Genomic DNA, 18927 nt, shown 5'->3' with positions numbered 1-18927 from the left:
GGGGGTAGGCGGGGGGCAGGCGGGGGTGCAGGCGCGGGGGTAGGCAGGGGGCAGGCAGGGGTGCAGGTGAGGCCAGAAACAAGGCAGGCATCCCTACGACCAAGAGAAACACGTTGCCTGTCCCCAGCATGTAGATTTGTTTAAGCTGCCAACTGCTCTTGTTTAAATCAAGAACACCTTGCGTCTCCTCTTTGCCGTGAATTTGGAGGAAGGACCATGTGTGTGGGCAGGCTCGGGCCGCAAGCCCTGGCGGCTCAGGAGGGGGTCTGCCAGAAGGAGCCCCAGCATGCCGCGGGCTTGTGTAACAGTAGGACTTAGACAAATCAAAATGTTCTCATTTCCTTCACTTTTCTTATGAAAAATTTAACATACCTCCCAAAAGAGAGACTAGAATAAGGAATCCCCGGGCACCCATCACCCCAGTCGAGCAAGTCAAGGTTTGTCTCTTTCGGTTCCTCTGTGGAAAAGCCACGTAAAGTAATTCCAGATGCACAGGGCCGTTCATTCCACACGCACGCAGCCCAGGGGGACAAAGGCTGGTTCCTGCAGGAGAACACGGCCCCCTCACCGTTCTGTTCATGGGGCCCACGGCTGGGCTGTCCTCTGAAGCCCGCTGCACCCCCTTGCCAGCCGCGGCTGCCGGCGGGAATGTGGTCAGCTTCCTCCGTCCTTCAGAGCAGCGGCCAGACAGCGGACCTGCGGGGTCCTGCCCCAGGGGAGGGGCGCGTCCTGCGGGTACCCAGGCCTTTCTTTTCCAGGCCCACCTGGGTGCTCAGTTGGGATTTGTTGGCTCATTATATGGAGCAATTAATGTGCATCCTGAAAACCACTTATATATTTTGGATTCAAAATGCTGCCATCTCCCAAGAAACCCTGTGCCGTCGCGTTATCCAAAGTCAGTTCCCCCCTTTTGTCCCCAATGTGCACACGTTTTTCACCCCTCCAGTGAGAGATTGAACGTAAGGTAGATGTGTCTTCTGGGGGCTTCAGCAGCTGGGAGGCGGACCACGGCTTCCTGTTATGTCCGCTCTGGTGCCTCCCAACCAGCTCCCCTGCGGGGGGCATGTAGAAGGCATCAGCAGGACCCCAGGGCCAAGCAGCACCTACCAAGCAACAACTCCCATGTTTCTGTTCTTAGTAAAGCAGAATAAAACACGAGCAAGAAGGGTATCCTTCTTCAGAGCAACTTTTAAATGAACCTTTTCTATTCGTTTCTCAAAAAACGTATCTAGAGATGGGGCCAGTGGTTCTGCTCAGTTTTGCTGGAGGCAGGAAACACAGCACAGTGCAGCCCTTGGGGAGGCCTGGTGTGGCAGAGGCCAGTGGGGAGCGCTTGCAGCAAGAGGTTTCCATGCAGGAGTGGACAGAATCCAGCACCGGGTGGGAGTGCATAGGAGTCAGCTCACGGGGCTCATGGGCTTGGACTGTGTCCCGGGGCTAACGTGGGGCCACCGAAGGCTTTTAGGAAGGGACCGTTTGTTTCCATCGGAGGAAGATCTCCCTGGTGACAATGTGCAGAAGGGATGGGGGGAAGTCAGGAAGAGGCGAAGCCCCCGGAAGGGGTTGTAGGGGGGCAGCCATGGTGGAGACGGTAAGGGGCCCCGGGGGAACATCTGGGAAGGAAGCCTGAGCACTTGAGGATCGGACGATGTCCAGGCACGTTGGTCCTTCCTCCCTTTCTCCCGGACAACATCCGTAAGCAGATGAAATCGGGGGACACAGTGCGAAGGGTGGTGTGGACGGGCAAGGACAGGGCGAGCTCTGGGACAGGGCTGGTTCCCCCAGAGAAGGAGCAACCGCCGAGGAGCCCGTCGTGCCTGAGCTCATGTCTGGGAAACTGGCCCCTCAACCGCCCTAACCCACACCAGCCGGGCACATGGGGTTCATATTGCCTGCGATTGGAGGCTGCCCCACACATCCTTCCGCCCCACCCCTGGGCCGCGGGCAGGCGGCAGGAGTCCCCATCCCGTGTGACCCTGTGTTCCTGTGCCCTTCAGCTCAAGTGGAAACCCCGTTCTACGAGGAGTGGTGGTTCCTCCTGGTGATGGCGCTCTGCAGCCTGATCGTCATCCTGCTGGTGGTGTTCGCCCTGGTCTTGCACGGGCAGAACCGGACATACGGGAGCTGCAGCAGAGGTGGGGCGCCCGCCTTGTCCCCCCCACCCCACTTCCAGATGCACCCCTACACTGGGGAGCCAGAAGGTCGATGTCTTCTCTGCCTCTCTCTCAATCCGGGATCTGTGGTGCGGGCATCCGCTTTGCATTTCGTTTGCCTGCGGGTGATAAAGTAGGTGCAGCTGGTTTCCTTTGGGAGGAGCTCCCTGTAGCAGCCAGGCGCCCTCGAGCCCGGCGGCCCAGGTTCGGGTCCTGGCTCCTACCGCCAATGAGCCGTGTGTCTTGGATCCGTCACGTGGGTGGTTTTGGCCTCCCTGAGTCTGTTCCCTCATCTGCACCATTGCCCAAACGCAGCAGTATTTTTGAATATGACATACAGAGCGTCAAACAGGTGAATCACCATACTACTCGGTGTCACGAGCACAGTGAGCCGGGAGTGTCTCAGGAACGTTGGTGCGGCTCCTGGAACCACGTGTGGAAACACATACAGGGTACACCCAGAGATCGACTGAGCGTGTACCTCGCCTTACGCCCACGTTCCAGCTCCAAGCCCTCTGACCCCGGCTCACCTTTGCATTCCCCAGCATAAGCTCCACGCCTGGCATACAGGAGGTGCTCAATAAGTGTTTGTTGCTACATGAATCACCCCCATCAGAGAAATGGACAAATGAACATGGGCAAAGCTGGACTCCATTTGTGGGAAGGTCGGGAACAACCCAAATGAGCGGAAGTTTCTAGAACACAGAACAGTGGTTGCCTCCTGGCAGAGAAGCATCAGCAGCGAAGGTCCGTGAGGGAACTTGGGGTTCCGAGAGTGCTCTGTCCTGTGTCTCCAGCCGATGGTGCTCATACACGTCACAGCAGCCCAGAGGCTCACGATTAGTACACTCGATGTAGTCCAGTCTCCTCAATTTTTAAAGGACTCTCGTAATTACCCGTGAGACCCGTTCCGTGCACCGTCAGAATGTAACTGTGCTCCAGACGGTGCTGTGTCCCCCACACGCACAGCTGTAGCTGGGCCACGCGTGTGACCAGCTCTGTGATGTCACCGAGGTCGCCACGGCGGCAGGTCCCGTGGCTGGAGCTGTGCCTACCAGCTCGTCTGTCTGTCTGTGCTTCTTAGGAAGGTGGATCCCTGATGGGGTCTCCCACAGACGAGTGGGCGCCTGAGCCCCCGGGGGGTGAGGCGCTGGGCTGAATGGCTCCCCCGGCCCCTGCCCCTCAGCACCATCCCTCACTGCGCCTGAAGGGTTAACAGAGCCAGGCACCTCGCCGTTTGCTTTCCTAACATTAAGCAATTCATCTCTCCAAGGAAAGATTTATTTTTTTCTGTATAAATTCACTTTTAACAAGTGTTCGTAAATCAGATTTTATTCCTATGGGATTTACTATGTATGAATGGCATGTCATTTTACTGAGTTAACGCTATTACAGAATCCTGTATCTGGCGCATAGAAGATCTCCCCGCTTTTCACTCCTTCTGCATCTGGAAAACAGGCCTGAAAAGACAGATTTGACCTGCAGCTTCTGATAGTGAGCCTCATCCTGGAGTATTAATTTAACATCATAATTGAAGCCTAGGAAAAAAAAAAAAAAACCTACTTGTCTACTAGAATGTCTGACTTGCTGCAAGGAACGATGCAGAGCCCAAACCTTCAAGATTACGGCCTGACCCCCTCCTGCTTGCTCCCCTCACACCACCGTCCTCAATGGGACTTCCTTTCTGAGAGCGGTTTTCACCTGCTCACCCTCTCATCAGCCCAGATCCCACTGGCCAGCAGCCCCGTCCTCCCTCCATCTGCTGGCCCGTGTTCTTTCGGCTTCCCCTGCTGCACGCACCTCGAGCATCTGGGCCCGTCGAGGGGCGCTGGGTTTGTAGCAGAGAGGGCACCCTAGGGTTGTAATAAACCTGGAGCAGGCTCCTGTCCTGGAGGTGGGGACAGCGGGAGATAAACAGGTGAGGTCCCCACCTCCAGGAGCTGGGGTCGAGCCGGGGAAGATGGAAGGCAGACAGTAAGGAACAAGCCACTATGTCAAAAACGCACCACAGGGGAGGCTCTGCAGGCCTCTGGGAGCAGAGGAGGAGGAGAAGGAGGTCCGGAAGATTCTCTCTGGTCCCAGCACAGGGACAGCCCTGAGGACACGAAGCCATCGGAAACCCTTCAGCCCCTTTGGTTTCCCACAACTGCACTGTTATTCATTTGATCTGCTGACATGTTTTAAAAAATGTTCTCATACGTATTTATAAATTTATGATTTTTAAGTGGCTTTTAGTATATTGATGGACATATGCAGTCATCACCACAGCCAATTCTAAAACATTTTCACCACCCCAAAGATGCCCTGTTCCCTCCATGGCCCCCCTCCCCGTACATCTACTTTCTCCTTACTATTTTATTACATGGTCGTGAGTTTTTTATTTTGAAATGTATTCAGTATTTAATTTCCCTGCTTTTTAAAAAAGGTTATACATTCTGAAGACTCTTTCATAGAATACTGGTAAGAATACCAGTACTTTGGTGTCGGGCAAATAAACACGGAAATGCTCCAGTTTCGCTGTCCTTAATGCACAGCGTCCTCCCAGTGTGCCTCTGATACCTCTGATGCCTTGCAAGCCCAAGCAGGTCTGGCCCGGCTCCGGGCTCTGCTTCCAGCAGGAACTCAGTAAACACCCGTAAGCTGACCAGCTAGGGCTCAGCATCGCTGTGCCGGGCCCTTTCCTGGAACGGCTGAACCTATTCTCCCATTCCGGCTGCAGGTAAGAGCATCTCCAACATGGAGGAGTCCGTGACACTGGACAACGGAGGGTTTGCTGCCTTGGAGCTCAACAGCCGCCACCTCAATGTCAAGAACACCTTCTCGAAGAAGAATGGGACCAGGTAGGGACACAGCAGCCGTAACCCCCCTCTGCCTGAAGATCTGCACCAGCCACGGTGGGGGTGCCGGCCACAGACATGCCGCCGTGCCCGCGGGCACCCACCAAACCCCAACAGGGCAGCGTTGAGCCTGGGGGGGAGAAGGAATGGCAGGGGGCAGGGGGCATCCTACATCCCTCTCTGGAGCTACAAAAAGAAGATATCTCAGGCAGGAGGGGAGTGACCTCGGGAGCCCCCCACCCTCCCAGCTGGCCCCCTGGGGGCTGGCTGCACTCGTAGGATTAGCGAATTCCTACTCCACATGCCATCACGCAAAGCTGTGGTGGACCGACCATCAGCATGGATGTCCTCTCACCAATGTGACCACGGCTGCAGGGCGGGTCAGGAGGCCCCCGGGGGAGGTGTCCGTGGCCAGAGCTGCCCTGAGCCCGCGTCCCTCCCTTGCGGCCCCGTCCTGTCCTAGGTCCCCGCCGCGGCCCAGCCCCGGTGGGCTGCACTACTCAGACGAGGACATCTGCAACAAGTACAACGGAGCCGTGCTGACCGAGAGCGCCAACCTCAAGGAGAAGTCGGTGGACGCTTCGGAATCCGAGGTCAGTGGCTGCCACCGCCATCCCCTACCTCTGTGACCAGCCCTCTGCCTTCCCGTGGCGCCGCCTCTCGGGTCCCGTCTGAGTCTCGCAGCCGCTCCGGGCAGCAGGGCCAGTGGGAAATGACTCCCTTTTATAGATGAGGAATTCCATGCTTCAGCTCCTTCGGGCCTGGAGGTCCCGGGTACTGGGCCAACTCTCAGATCAATACCTCACCCAAAGTGCCTTCTGATCCCGAAGCTGGCTCACTTTCTGTTTGGCTTCCAGAAATCAACCGTGTTTTCTGGTGGTGACCGTAGAACCTGGCCGGTAGACCCCAGCTGCAGGGGTGGACAGTCTGAGCCTGCAAAACCCACCGAACCCGGGACCCCAGCCCCGGCAGCCCCTTCCCCTCTGTCCTGCCCTGCTTCCTTGTGCTAAAGGGGGACTTAGCCACTGCCCTTCTGGGACCGTTACAGGGTCTGGGAAACTCTGACTTGTCCCTATCCTCACTGAGCAGATGGACCAGGGAGATCTTGCCCCCAAGGAGTGCCCCCCACCTGGGACCCATGGGCCTGCATATGTGAGGCCCCCTGAGCATCTGAGCACGCCCCGGGCAAGGCCTCCATCAGGGAGCAGTCAGGGGAGGATGTCGTCCGGGGGCAGCCGTGGGAGTCTCCTTCAGGGGCTCAGCCCCCCACACCCGGCCCCCGGGAGGTGCCTTTCCCCACAAGGGTGCTGCCTCGGTGCCTTGCATTTACGAGCAAAGCCAGCTAGAGCGGCAGTTAGAGAGGTGGTCCTCCATCAGTCCTAAACTTTTTTATTTCACATATGCCAAGTCTTGAGAGAGAGGAAAATCACCAAGCCATTTGCTGGACACGTAGGCCTGCCCCACCTCTTGGCATTCATACGCTAAATCAATATTTAATCTAAAATAAGTCTCACCTTCGTTTGGACCTGAATTCAGGCCTTATTAAGCCCTGAGGCTCAATAAAATGGCTTCTTTTAAATTGTGCTTTGTATATGAACTCCAAGTGAGATGGGGCGGCAGGTGGGTGTCGTGTGACACCGCGTCCGCTCCGCTCTGGGCTCTCTGTTTACAAAGGACGCCAGGCGCCCTGTCTGTCCCGTAGCCTCAGGCGTGGGGAAAACAAGCAGCACCGCAGAAGTCCGGAAAGGGACATTTGTCGGCAATTAAGGGGCTGTCAAGTGAAATGCGGCAAAAATGACCTGCCTTTTTGTGATAAGGAAACAGCAGCTTTTCTCGAGCTGTTCTGGCTGCTTGCACCAAGAGCCACACGCTGGGAATGAGTAGGCTGGCCTTCTAGCACATACCGTCTGTGGCAGCAGTTAAAGACGCGTTCGCAGGGCCCCTGCACGGCGTCTGTCCGTAATTCCAGGGCCTGCGGCTGTCTGGGGCCCACAGCCCTCCCACATTGGCCCTGCAGGTCGAGCTCGTGGCGGTGCAACAGAGGGTAAGCACTAATTGAGCACCTACTATGGGCCAGGCACACTCCTCTCATGCTCAGCCATCTCAGACGTTGCCCCATTGCCTTCTGTCCCATGAGGTAGAGCGATTCTGCTTGTTGGCCGGCCGACAAGACTAAGCGTGAGGTCATCCAGAGCTTGGCGGAGCCCCGGCCTCCACTGTCTCCTCCAGCTCAGCACCCTGGGGTCAGCAGCCCGGGTTGGATGCATGAATTCTGAACTCTTTGTTCATGAAAGCATTCTCAGAATGGGTGGATGGGCCGCATCCAGTCTGTCTCTCCTCTCACACAAGTGGGCTGTTTTGAGATGCAAATTCAGCTGGTTTGATGGAGGATTATTAAGTGTATACAGGCCCTGACCTCGGCATATACACAGGTGCATACATGCGCACATACATGGATACCTACATACAAACACACACAGGCACAGAGGGTGGAGGACGGAGGGAGGGGCTGGGGGTAGGGAGGGAAGAGGGGAGGAGGGCAGGTGCTGGAGAGAGGGGCGTGGAATTCACACTAAATCCTGCAAGGAGGTTGTCATGATCTTCATGTAATAGAGGATAAAGCCAAAGCTTATGGAAGTTTTTATGTCTTCCCTGGACATGCACTGACGGGGGCGGGGGGGAGGGAGATCTTGAAAGGCATATCTGAGCACCGGGCTCCCAGATCTGTCCCTCCCTGCAGACCTGCTGCACAGATTTTAGTTGTCCTCGCTCTAGGACTGTGGCTAAGCGCAAGGCCTGTGCCAGGAGGAAGGGGTTCCTTTTATAATTCCCACAGATGCCTCTCGTGGTTCCCAGTGCTTTTTGGGTCAAGGGCTCTATCAGGAACCTGATGAGAGGTTAGATGCTCTCTCTATATGTGCGCAAAATTTCACCTAGGATCTGGGGGTCCAGGCCCCTGGAAAGCTCTGACCATCACCTCCAGCTGAAATTCCCATGCCTGGGTTCTATCTGCCCCCCGGGTCCGTGGGTAGATACAATGAAGCCCATCCTTTTTCCAGAGTTCTTCGCTTTATAATCTTGCTAGGTCCTGTCTTTGAACCTTATGCATTTGGGAGATTTGTAGGCACTAAATATTCACGGGATCCCAACAGAGGGACGTGGGGACATTCATCATCTCAGAAGTGCCAGCTCAGATGGGAGAGCTTGCTTTGAACCACATTTATTAAACAGCTTGATTGAGATGTAGTTCACATACCACAAATTCACCCATTTGGAACGTGGGTTATTTAGGAGTGTGTTTTTAATTTCCTCATATTTGTGAATTTCCCAAGTGTCATTCTATTATTGATTTTTTAATTTTCTTCCATTGTGGCCCAGGAACATGCTTTGTATATTTTCAATCCTGTTAAATGTGTTGAGTCTTGTTTTATGGTCTGTGCCAGAAGAATGTTTCATATGCACTTGAAAAGAGCGTGTTATTCTGCAGTTGTGCGGAGTGCTCTGTATGTGTCTGTGGGGTCTGGTTGATTCCCAGTGTTGTGGAAGTCACCTGGGTTTTTGATCTTCTGCCATCCACTAATGTATTGAAGTCTCCAACTATTATTGAATTGTCTATTTCTCATTCGAATTCTGTCAATTTGTGTATTTTGGGGCTCTGTCTTCAGGTAGATATATGTATATGATAGTTATGTCTCCTAGATGGATTGACCCTTTCGTTAGTACAGTATGTCTCTCTGTCTCTGGTAACAATTTTGTCTTCAAGATTATTTTGTCTGATATTACTCAGCCACTCCGGTTCTCTTTTGGTTACTGATGACATGGTGTTTCATTTCCATTCTTTTACTTTCAACCTGTTTGTGTCTTTTAATCTAAAATGTATCTCTTACAGATAGTGTGTAGCTGGGTGCATATCAGTTTTGTTCTGCCAATCTCTGCCTTTTGACAAGATTGTTTAATCCATTCACATTTTTTTTTTTAAGATTTTATTTATGTATTTGACAGAGAGAGACACAGTGAGAGAGGGAACACAAGCAGGGGGAGTGGGAGAGGGAGAAGCAGGCTTCCCGCAGAGCAGGGAGGCCGATTTGGGACTCGATCCCAGGACCCTGGGATCATGACCTGAGCCGAAGGCAGACGCTTAACGACTGAGCCACCCAGGCACCCCAAATCCATTCACATTTAATGTAATTACTGCTATGATAGAATTTATATCTGCTGTTTTGATATTTGTCTTTTGTATGTCTCATATCTTTATTCCTCTTTTTCTCCCACTTCTTTTTTAAGTGAAAATTTTCTAGTATACCTTCTTAATTTGCTTATTTTTGCTTCTACTCTATTTTTTCAGTTATTTTTGTTAGTCGTTGCTCTAGTATCAACATTTACTTAAGATTTATACTAGGGGCGCCTGGGTGGCTCAGTTGGTTAAGCATCCAACTCTTGATTTCAGCTTAGGTCATGATCTCAGGGTCCTGGGACCAAGGTCCACATCAGGCTCTGTGCTCAGCAGGGAGTCTGTCTGCTTGAAATTCTTTCCCTCTGCCCCCCACCCCAATCCTCCAGCTCATGTGCTCTCTCTCTCTCTCTCACACACACACACACACAAATAAATAAATCTTTAAAAAAAAAGATTTCTACTAAATCTCAGTGACATGTAGAAACTTTATTCCTATACAACTCTATGGCCTCCTCCCCTTTCTGTGCTATTATTATACATATTATGTCTGTATATCCATACTGTTACAAACTCAAGAATACATTTTTTATAGTTACTACTTTACAGAACTATATGTCTTTAAAGGAAGTCGAGGGAGGAAAGGAGAGCAAGTATATTTCTGGAGTTTACCATGATAGCCTGCTTATGTACTTTTTCTGGTCCTCTTCATTTCTTCTTATGGATTCAAGTCACCATTGGGTGCCATTTCTTCACCTTCTCCTTTGTGCTGTTATTGTTAAATATGTTACATTTCTACATATTACAGGCCCAACAATACAATCATATACATATTTTATGAAATTGCTTTTTAACTCATAAGAGAAGAAAGGGGAAGACATATGCAATCATACTATCTCTTATAACTACTCATGTGTGATCATCTTTGTTGGTACATTCTGTCTTTCCGGGTGAATTTGAATTTCTGTCTGTATTGTTTGCTTTCAACCTGTCGGTCTTCCTTCGGTATCTCTTGTAAGGCAAGTTGGCTAGCAAAGAATTTTCCTGTTTCTGTTTATCTCAGAATGTCTTTATTTCACCTTTGTTTTCGAAAGTAGTTCTGCTGAACAGACGATTCTTGGTTGGCAGTTTTTATTCAACACTTTGACTATGTTGCCCCATTGCCTTCTGTCCCCCAGTTTTTTTCTGACTAGAAGCCAATTCTTAATATTATGTGAGTTCCCTTGTCCATGATTTGAAGAGTTTCTGTCTTTGTGTTTTTGACTGTGAGGTGTCTGGGTGTGGACTTGGTTCAATTTATCTTACTAGGTGTTTATGGAGCTTTTTGGGTGTGTGGATTAATGCTTTTGGTCAAATCTGGAAAGTTTTAAGTCATTTCTTCGCCTGTTTTTTTCTGCCTCTTTTTTTCTCTTCTCAACCCAGTGCTATCATGAGGGTCTCGCGTCCCAGTGCTCTGTACCTTTATCAGATTCTCTCTTCTTCTGTTGTTGTTCTTTCTTGTATGTGTTCATTCTTTTTTCTCTGTGTTTCAGATTGCATAACCTCTGTCGATATCTCCACGTGCCTTGATTCTTTCCTCTGCCAGACCCAGCATACCATGGGGCCCCTCTGTTGATTTGTTCATTTTGGCTATTGTATTTTTCAATGCCAAAACTTCTCATTTCATTCTTTTTAAGTAATTTCTATCTCTATTGAATTTCTTTGCTGGATGCAATATTGTCATCTTACTTTCATTCTTTAAACATAGCTTCCTTTTGTTCTGTGAATATAACATAATAGCTGCTTCAAGAGTCTTTGTCTGCCAACATTTGGGCCTCCTCAGAGGCTGCCTGATTTTTGCCCCATGTATGGAACACACTGTCCTGGTTTTTTTTTTTTTAAATAGATCATTTTAGTTAATATATTGTGCCAACTCTGAATACTGATATCCTCCACCCCAAGGATTATTCTTGTTGTTTGCTTATTTCTTGCTTAGTGACTTGGCTGGACTAGTGCGGTGGAAATTGGGTTCCTCCGCAGTGTGGACTCTGATGCCCTTCCTTTTTTTTTTTTAAGATTTTATTTATTTATTTGACAGAGAGAGAGACAGCTAGAGAGGGAACACAAGCAGAGGGAGTGGGAGAGGGAGAAGCAGGCTTCCCGCCGAGCAGGGAGTCCGATGCGGGGCCCGATCCCAGGACCCTGGGACCATGACCTGAGCCAAAGGCAGAAGCCCAATGACTGAGCCCCCCAGGCACCCCCCTGACGCCCTTCCTGAGAGGCACAGCCTTGAGGATGCACTCAGGCCCCTGAATACCAGGGATGACCATGGTCCCAGCCAGGCTTTCTCTGTCTCTTTTTCTCACCCTCATTAAGATTCTGGACGGTCTATCACTGTTGGTATCGCACCCAGCTCTTAACCTCCACCGCTGGCTGGCTCTATTCTTTTTCACAGTGCCCGGGGCTCTACATCACTCCATAGCTTGATCCAATTAAAGTGCAGCCCTTTTGAGGGGCAAGATGTTGTCAATCCGAATTTTGCTCTGCTCCCAAGAGAGTTCTCCTGAACTGTCTCTCTTTCCCCGGTTCTCTCTGTTAAACTTCTGGCTGGTTGATTGCTTCACTTGTTACAGTCGTGGAACTACCAGCTTCCTCATAATTTCTCACCCCAAAGGACTCCGCTGTTTTCAGCAATGCCCTTAGGCATGCTCTGTTCCCAACAAAGCCATTCCCCTTAGGAGAACTCTGGAGCTCTCTGTTCTAATGGACTGTCTCTCCGCACTCTGTGGGACTTCCGTGTCACAGCACCAAAGCTGGGGGTGGGGCCAGTGGCCCCCTTCTCCCATAGTGACGTACCAACTGCACAAGTAGGGCACTGGGTGGAGATGGTAGTCCCTGGGCTTCTGAGCTGGCCCCTCTCCGTGTCAGACATCTTCCCTACAAGCTATCCAAGGCAGGGGCAATGCGGGCTCAGGATTCTCAAGTGGTATAGACCAACCAGCCTACAGGTGAAGACAGGGTGAGGAAGGGAACCCAGTTCTCTTGGCCATACCTGCCGGGGATAGAGCTTCCATCATGCTGAGCTGGGGATCGGGGGTGGGGGCGTTGATGCAGGTCACAGTTCAAGTGCTTCTGACTTTTGCTGTTCTTAGTGAAATTTAGATTTTTGTGGAATAAATCTTTCTCCATTTGCTATATATCCTTGCCACTATTTCCAGAGACTTTAAATGCCTGTTTATCAAATAACTTTCCCCAGTTAAATCATTGTCCCACCGGGAAGAGAATCTGCTGGCTCCTCACCAGCCATTCTGGAAACACCTTTTCCATTCGTAATTGATGGTTCTGATATTCAGAGGGGAGAAGCATGGGCTCCCTAAATCTGGCAATGATGGCTTCTGGCCTAGCCCCTGAACCCCAAATTCACAGAAACAGAGTCAAAGTATGCAACTGTAGACAGAGCCCTCAGAGAGATAGGCAAGGGTCCCAGAGAGAAAGACCCAGGAGTGGGCAGCAGCACAATACACCAGGGGCACCTATCTCAAATAGGACTGGATTTAGATTCCAGATACTAATCCTCTCTACCAGAGGCAGCTTCTAGGTTTAAATAGACTGCATGCTGAGATGTCAGAGGTGAAGAGTAAGGCACATTCTGGGCCCTGGGCTTCATCAAGGGTTTGATGCCCTCCCCTCCTGCCCACCCTCCTCTGCAGAGCCCCAGGAGATAAGGAGCCCGAAACCCTACAAGGTCTTGGCTGGAAGTACTCTTCTGCAAAGCTGTTATTTCACTAAGAAGCTAGCGATGCTGTCCCTTTCTCCCCAGGGTATTTTTTTTTAACCGTTTTCAGGAATATTGCTTAAAGTGGAAATTCTGCGAATGGGTTCACAGGAGCCCCCGAACCTGCCTGATTGGAGCCACTGTGAGTCCGGCCGCTGGTGTTGACTGACCCCTGCAGTGGCTCTTTCTCCTTCTCCGGTTCGGAATAAGAGGGTCTGTCACCGGGTTTTCACACAACTGCGTATCAGGACTACTATTCGAATCGCATGATAAAAACTGTTTTCAAAACCTTTCCTGCTCCAACCAACTTAGACCTCATATCTAATTAATTCCCTGTTAATATTTGACTCTTTCATCTTGCAAATATAATACCGAAAGTGTTGAGATTATCTCTATTAGCTGCTCGCCAGGCATCTGTGCACCTTTAGAAACTGCCACCACATCCAATCACCTGCTGTCCTTCTCTGGTTTCCTGGGAAACCAACACACATCGCTACTTCATATCACACAGGAAACTTAAAAAGAAAGGACCCTGCAGCATTGCCTTTTTGTCAATAACTCTAACTCACTAAAATACATCCCCATTAAAAAATAATAATGTCACATAAACAATAAACAGAGCAGGCAGCAGGAGGAAGGATGGCATTTTGATTCAGTGCTCTCTCGCAGAGATCATGTCGAGGGCTTAGCAGGAGCCAGGAGGCCAGGCTTACGTGTCATGTGACCCTCCACTCTTACGCTCCTGTCTCTCCTGTCTTTCTGCAGGATGGTCTTCTCCCCTCACAGGTGCTCTTGGCTGGGTCTCTGGGCCCTGCCCACTCAGGACACACAGCCGGCCGCCCAGCTTTGCCCCATAAAGAAAACTGCTCTTCTGCATGCAGTGCAGAGAGTCCCAGGGAGGATTCTGATTAGCCAATCACTGTTTAATGAGGGACAGGCCATTCAGCCCACGGACAAGGACACGTAGAGAAGGATCACTTCCTGAAGTTCGTTCGGGAAGGTCAAAGCCCAGACACGCACATTGGGACGTCACTGTGAGCCGGACAACCACCCAACTGTCTCCTGCCGGGGCCTCTTCTCAGCACCCACATCTATCACAGACCCTGTCTCCATTTCGTAGGACTTTGAGGTCTGTGGTTGAGAAAACATATAATGATGTAGCTTCTGAGCCATCTCCAGGGAGACTAGATCGTTCACCACGTAAACAGGCATACGGGTGTGGGACACGGGATACATCCATCCTCTAAGCCTGGCTGGACGTGCCCTTGGAAAGACTGCCTCCTGCAAGAACGTGGGAGTCCCTTCTAGACCAGACAGCCCCCCCTCCCCCGGCTGCCACCTGGTGACTGTGAGCCCAGCTTCTCCATGACCCAACAGCTGCAGGAGGAGGGGTGGGCAGGGGTCACAAGACCGGGGAGACGTGGGCCCTGGGCAGGTCTGCCGAAGCGGACGCCTGCATGTGGCCGTTTCCCCCGATCAGAGGCCTAACCCTTTAGGCAGCTGGCCTGGAAGGTGTCCCGACGTGTTTCTAAAGAGGCTTTATTTCTGCCACCTTTGGCCGTGATACCAGCGCTGGGTCTGGCCCGGCTCTCTCCCCGACCAGTCTGACCCAGGGAAGGTGGCGTGCTTGTGTGGGTCTCGGTCCTTTCGGACACAAAGCGAGGAGATTGACTCCAGTCGCTCCTTCGCACGCTTTTGCTCACACGTATCCTTCGCGGTTGGGACGGGCGGTGCGCGGGGTGGCCTCCGAGCACCAGAGGGTACGGTGTGAGGAGGCTGAAAATCTTGAATCTTACGTTCAGTCTTCACATAACAATGACCCCTGACCCCAGCTGGTGTGGGACCTGCTGTCATCATCCTGAGTGTTCTGTGCCTTTCTCGAGGGGGGCTGCCCCCGACGCATCTCCACAGGAACTCTTTGCTCCTGAGCTTGCAGATCTTAGAGCCAAGATGGGTGTGTGAAGGAGGGACAAACCCAGCTCAGGGGCCGATAACATAGACTCCACCTGATCCTTCAGGTGACCTTTGCCCTTGTTCCTGCCAGACTCAGTGTACACAGAGCTTTGCCTCCTAAGCCCCTCGAGGCCGCTGGAAAACAGAGGAAGAAACAGACTTTAGCTGTCGGAATTACAGGTGCCCCATCTCTTATCTGCAGCCCCCAAAGCCAGGTCCATTGAAGAACTCAGCATTTTTCGGCTGTGGGAATACGTTGACCATTAGGTCACATCCCAGCAGGGTCGGGGCAGCAATCTCCGACCAAACTACATTAGCATTTCTGCAGCAAAACCGAGCACTATTCACGCTGAATAGTTTGACGTCAGTTGCGCTCGGGATTAGCTGCCAAATTAGCCCAACGCGGGCCAGGCTTTGCCGCCAGATGAGTTCCAAAAACAGCTTTTGGTTTTCAGAGCTCGGTGGGTCTGGGAATGATGGGTGCGGGGTTGTGAGTCGGCTCAGCCGACAGGAAGGCGAGGCAGCAGGAGCCTCGGGGCTACAAGGCCTGGGCGCGGCTCCCACCCCGCCTGGGACACTGGGCAGCTCGCCGGCTCTCTGAGCCTCTCTCTTCACCCCTAAAATAGGAATAAAACTCTGCAGCTCACAGGCCGCTGTGCAGTGTCAGAGACTGTGCAGGGGGTCACTCTGCATGTAGCAGCATCTGCTAAAAAGCAGCGCCTCTTGGCTCTCTTGTCACCATCACTGTCCAATTATGGAGGGGCTGGACGCTGTCTGCATCCTGGGATGTGTCAGGAGGGGACCTTCATCAGACCTGCATTTGCATGAGCTCTGACTCCGTAAAAAGCAGAAGAACCACAGATGCATTCAGCTGCCAGCCGCTGATTGCGCCATAACAAACAGTTTACATTTCACGTCCTGAGAAGTCCCAAATCTGTGACTTACTGTTACTTTCCTGTAAGTATTCGAGTGAGAGCCAGATTCTCAGTCTGCGTCTGGAAAATCCCAGGAGGCTCCGGCTCCCCTCGACGTCCACAGGGACTTCTGCCCACTTTCGTAGGCTTACAGGACACAGCGCCAGCTCCGGGGTGGAGGACAGTGTGAGTCCCCCTATCGAGCTTCCTGCGTGGGGGTGATGTGGGCCATGCCCTCCCCATCAGATGAGGGAGGGTGGCTCAGAGCACCAAGGGACGCTCTCTGGCTTTCATGAGTCTCTATACAGACGGCACGTAGAATGGGGGCCAGCAGTCGGCTCTCCCTGCCTTCCCTGCCCTCACTCCGGCCTGGCCACTGATCAGAATCCCCCCGGAGCTTCTAAGAAATGCACATTCCCGGCCCCTGCCCCAGACCCTCGCCATCAAGACAGCAGGAACCACACCCAGTGATCTGTGCTCTCCCAAAACTTCCCTGGTGATTCTGAGACAGCCTTCAGGGGCCTCCTGACACCCCAGGGAGAGGAAAAAGGGCAGAGCTCAGGCAGGGCCCAGAGAGGAGGTGTGAGGAGCGGCAGGGTCAGAGCCCAGCCAGGGCATCGGGAACGGGAGAGGCTTTACCCAGCCACAGGCTCCCATCCCCCCCACCCCACCCCTTGAACTTGAAAGGCTGGCAGGCACACGTCTCTGGACCTGTTTTTGGCATATTTGAGGTGTCCGTGGCCTCTGCTAGGTCCCCGGTGGTGCAGGGAGGAGCCCACCGTGTTTTCAGGGTGTGGGGCCTGGCAGCAGAGCCTGGCCCGCCTGCGGGCTGCACCCCGGCAAGTGGCAGAGCTCCCCAGGGTGCGAGAAGCTCCCAGGGCCACAGAGCAGCTCTGGGGCAGGGGAAAGGGGGCCTCCACTGTCTTGGGAAAATGGCCTCACCCACTGTCCCTGCTAGCAGTGCTTCCAATGATTTAAAGTCGACTCCCGGAAACCAGGAAATAGAGTTTTGCTTCAAGAATATGAACACAGAGGGGCACCTGGGTGGCTCAGTCGTTAAGCGTCTGCCTTCGGCTCAGGTCATGATCCCAGGGTCCTGGGATCGAGCCCCGCATCAGGCACCCTGCTCTGCGGGAAGCCTGCTTCTCCCTCTCCCACTCCCCCTGCTTGTGTTCCCTCTCTCGCTGTGTCTCTCTCTGTCAAAGAAATAAATAAAATCTTTAAAAAAAAAAAAATATGAACACAGAAACGCCGTGGACTAAACGTTCTTAACGGAAACTGCGGATTTATGTGATAAAAAGAAAGGGAGAGAAACCCCCTCAGACTGGCCTTCACGCATCAACAGGGCGGGCTCTTGTGTACCGTTCGGCAAGGGGCCAGGTCTCTCTAGGGCCTGGGGAGCCAGGGCTGGGTGGCTCCGTTAGACCTCCTGGCTCACTCGGGCCTCGATCCTCGGCAGCCTCCCCACAGAGGTGTGCATGGAGGTGACAGCATGTGGAATTTGTATCCCATGGAGGATGCCCCTTCCTCGCCTCCACGTGGCTCAGGGCCCACTCCCTGTGGTCTGGCCAGCCTACACCGCAGGGTCGGGCAAGCCCACTGGGCCCCACCATATGGGCCTTCTGCCCCGTGAGGACACAGAGCGCCCCCTGGAGGCCATGGAGACCTGTCCTGGGGCCAGAGGGCAGTGTGGACCCCTCCTGGGACAGGCTCAGCACACGGAGGGGTTGGGAGCAGCTGGGACAGCACATTGTCCCTGTGTGAACACAGCGGAGCTGCCGAGCTCAGCTGGGCGTCTGCGGGGGGCGGTCAGGCTGGGGAGGTGTGGGCGCACCTCGTGTGGAGGGTGGGAGTGGGGGGAGGAAGGGGAAGAGGGCGGGAGCGGACACAGACCTTCCCACTTTGGGTCGTGAATGCTACTCCTGCGTTCTGGCCACTCCCTGCTTCCAGCTCAGCCCGGCTGCCTGTGGCCACATCCCTGCCACGCTCCCCCGTGGCTGCCCCCATGCTTCCCCGTGACTGCCCTCCCCCATGCCCACCCTCCCCCCAGGGCTGCCCTCCCCCTCCCTCCAGGCCGCCCCGTCCCCTCCCCCATGCCCACCCTCCCCCCAGGGCTGCCCTCCCCCTCCGTGTGCTTGCTCACACCTCGCTGTCCCCCCAGGGCACCGACTCTGAGTCCGAGGACGCGCCCCCCCAGCACTCCTTCGTCAACCACTACATGAGCGACCCCACCTACTACAACTCGTGGAAGCGGCGGGCCCCAGGCGGGCGCGCCCCACACAGGTACGAGGCGGTGGCGGGCAGCGAGGCAGGGCCACACCTGCACACCGTGGTCACCACGCAGAGCGCCGTGTTCGCGCCCGCGGGCCCTGGCGCCCGGACTCCGCTCACCGGCTTCTCCTCCTTCGTGTGACGGCCCCAGCGGGGCCTCAGCGGACCTCCCAGCCTCCTTTTGTTAAGACAATCAACTCCAATAACTGAGCTCAAGCTTTTGTTTAAAGAGAATTCTGATAAGTGATGATTTTACCTACTTGTGGACACTAGATTTCAATTAGGAAGGTTTTTTTAACGGCTTTTTGTAACATCGCTGCAGGAAGCGGGTTTCTTTGTTTTCTTTTCTTTTTATGAGAAGGTGTATTTCAGTGGTGCAGTGGCGGGAAGGCCTCAGACCCCCCCAACCCCCCGGCCCCGGGTTTCTCCATCCCGACGCCCAACTTGGGAGGCTGCAGGGGGAGGAAGAGCAGGGATGGAGGGAGCCTGCGTCCAGACCGCTCCTTCCTCTTCTCCACCTCCTGTGCCTCCAGAGAACCACTGTGCGCCAGGCTCTCCATTGGTGCCACCGCCCGGCTGGGCTCTGGCCGCCTCCCCGCCTGCAGAGCAAAGTCTGCCCTGGGCTCCGCGATTTTCCACCTGACTGCATCCACCTCTGAAATACTCTCCCTCCGCAGTTTCTAGGCAAGGAATCAGCTTCCAGGTTCCTGGCAAGGGGGCAAGAGATTGCGAGGTGGGGTCGTCTGACCCGGTGATGACCCCGTTGGTTGCACCGTGTCACCCCAGTGGTGAAATATCTGGGCCGTTTTCTTCCTTTCTGTCCTTAAACCCGATGGTGCAGAGCCGGAAACCACCCCGGGCTGGAAGCCCCACG

The 18927-nt window shown here is 53.4% G+C and overlaps 1 protein-coding gene across 1 annotated transcript in view; it reads left to right on the top strand.

Moving 5' to 3' along the window:
* SDK1 (sidekick cell adhesion molecule 1) overlaps nt 1-18312 on the top strand; it is a 522185-nt gene extending 503873 nt beyond the window's left edge. The window contains exons 42-45 of the mRNA XM_044915291.1: nt 1998-2135; nt 4873-4993; nt 5454-5583; nt 17944-18312. Coding sequence (XP_044771226.1) covers nt 1998-2135; nt 4873-4993; nt 5454-5583; nt 17944-18195 — 641 coding nt within the window. The 3' untranslated portion in view covers nt 18196-18312. The remainder of the gene's footprint in view (nt 1-1997; nt 2136-4872; nt 4994-5453; nt 5584-17943) is intronic.
* The last annotated feature ends 615 nt before the right edge of the window (nt 18313-18927 follow it).

Source organism: Neomonachus schauinslandi, chromosome 5 (genome assembly GCF_002201575.2).
Source record: "Neomonachus schauinslandi chromosome 5, ASM220157v2, whole genome shotgun sequence".
Classification (NCBI taxonomy): Eukaryota; Metazoa; Chordata; class Mammalia; order Carnivora; family Phocidae; genus Neomonachus; species Neomonachus schauinslandi.
The sequence above is the reverse complement of the archived record's forward strand: the minus strand, read 5'-3'. Positions and strand labels throughout refer to the sequence as shown.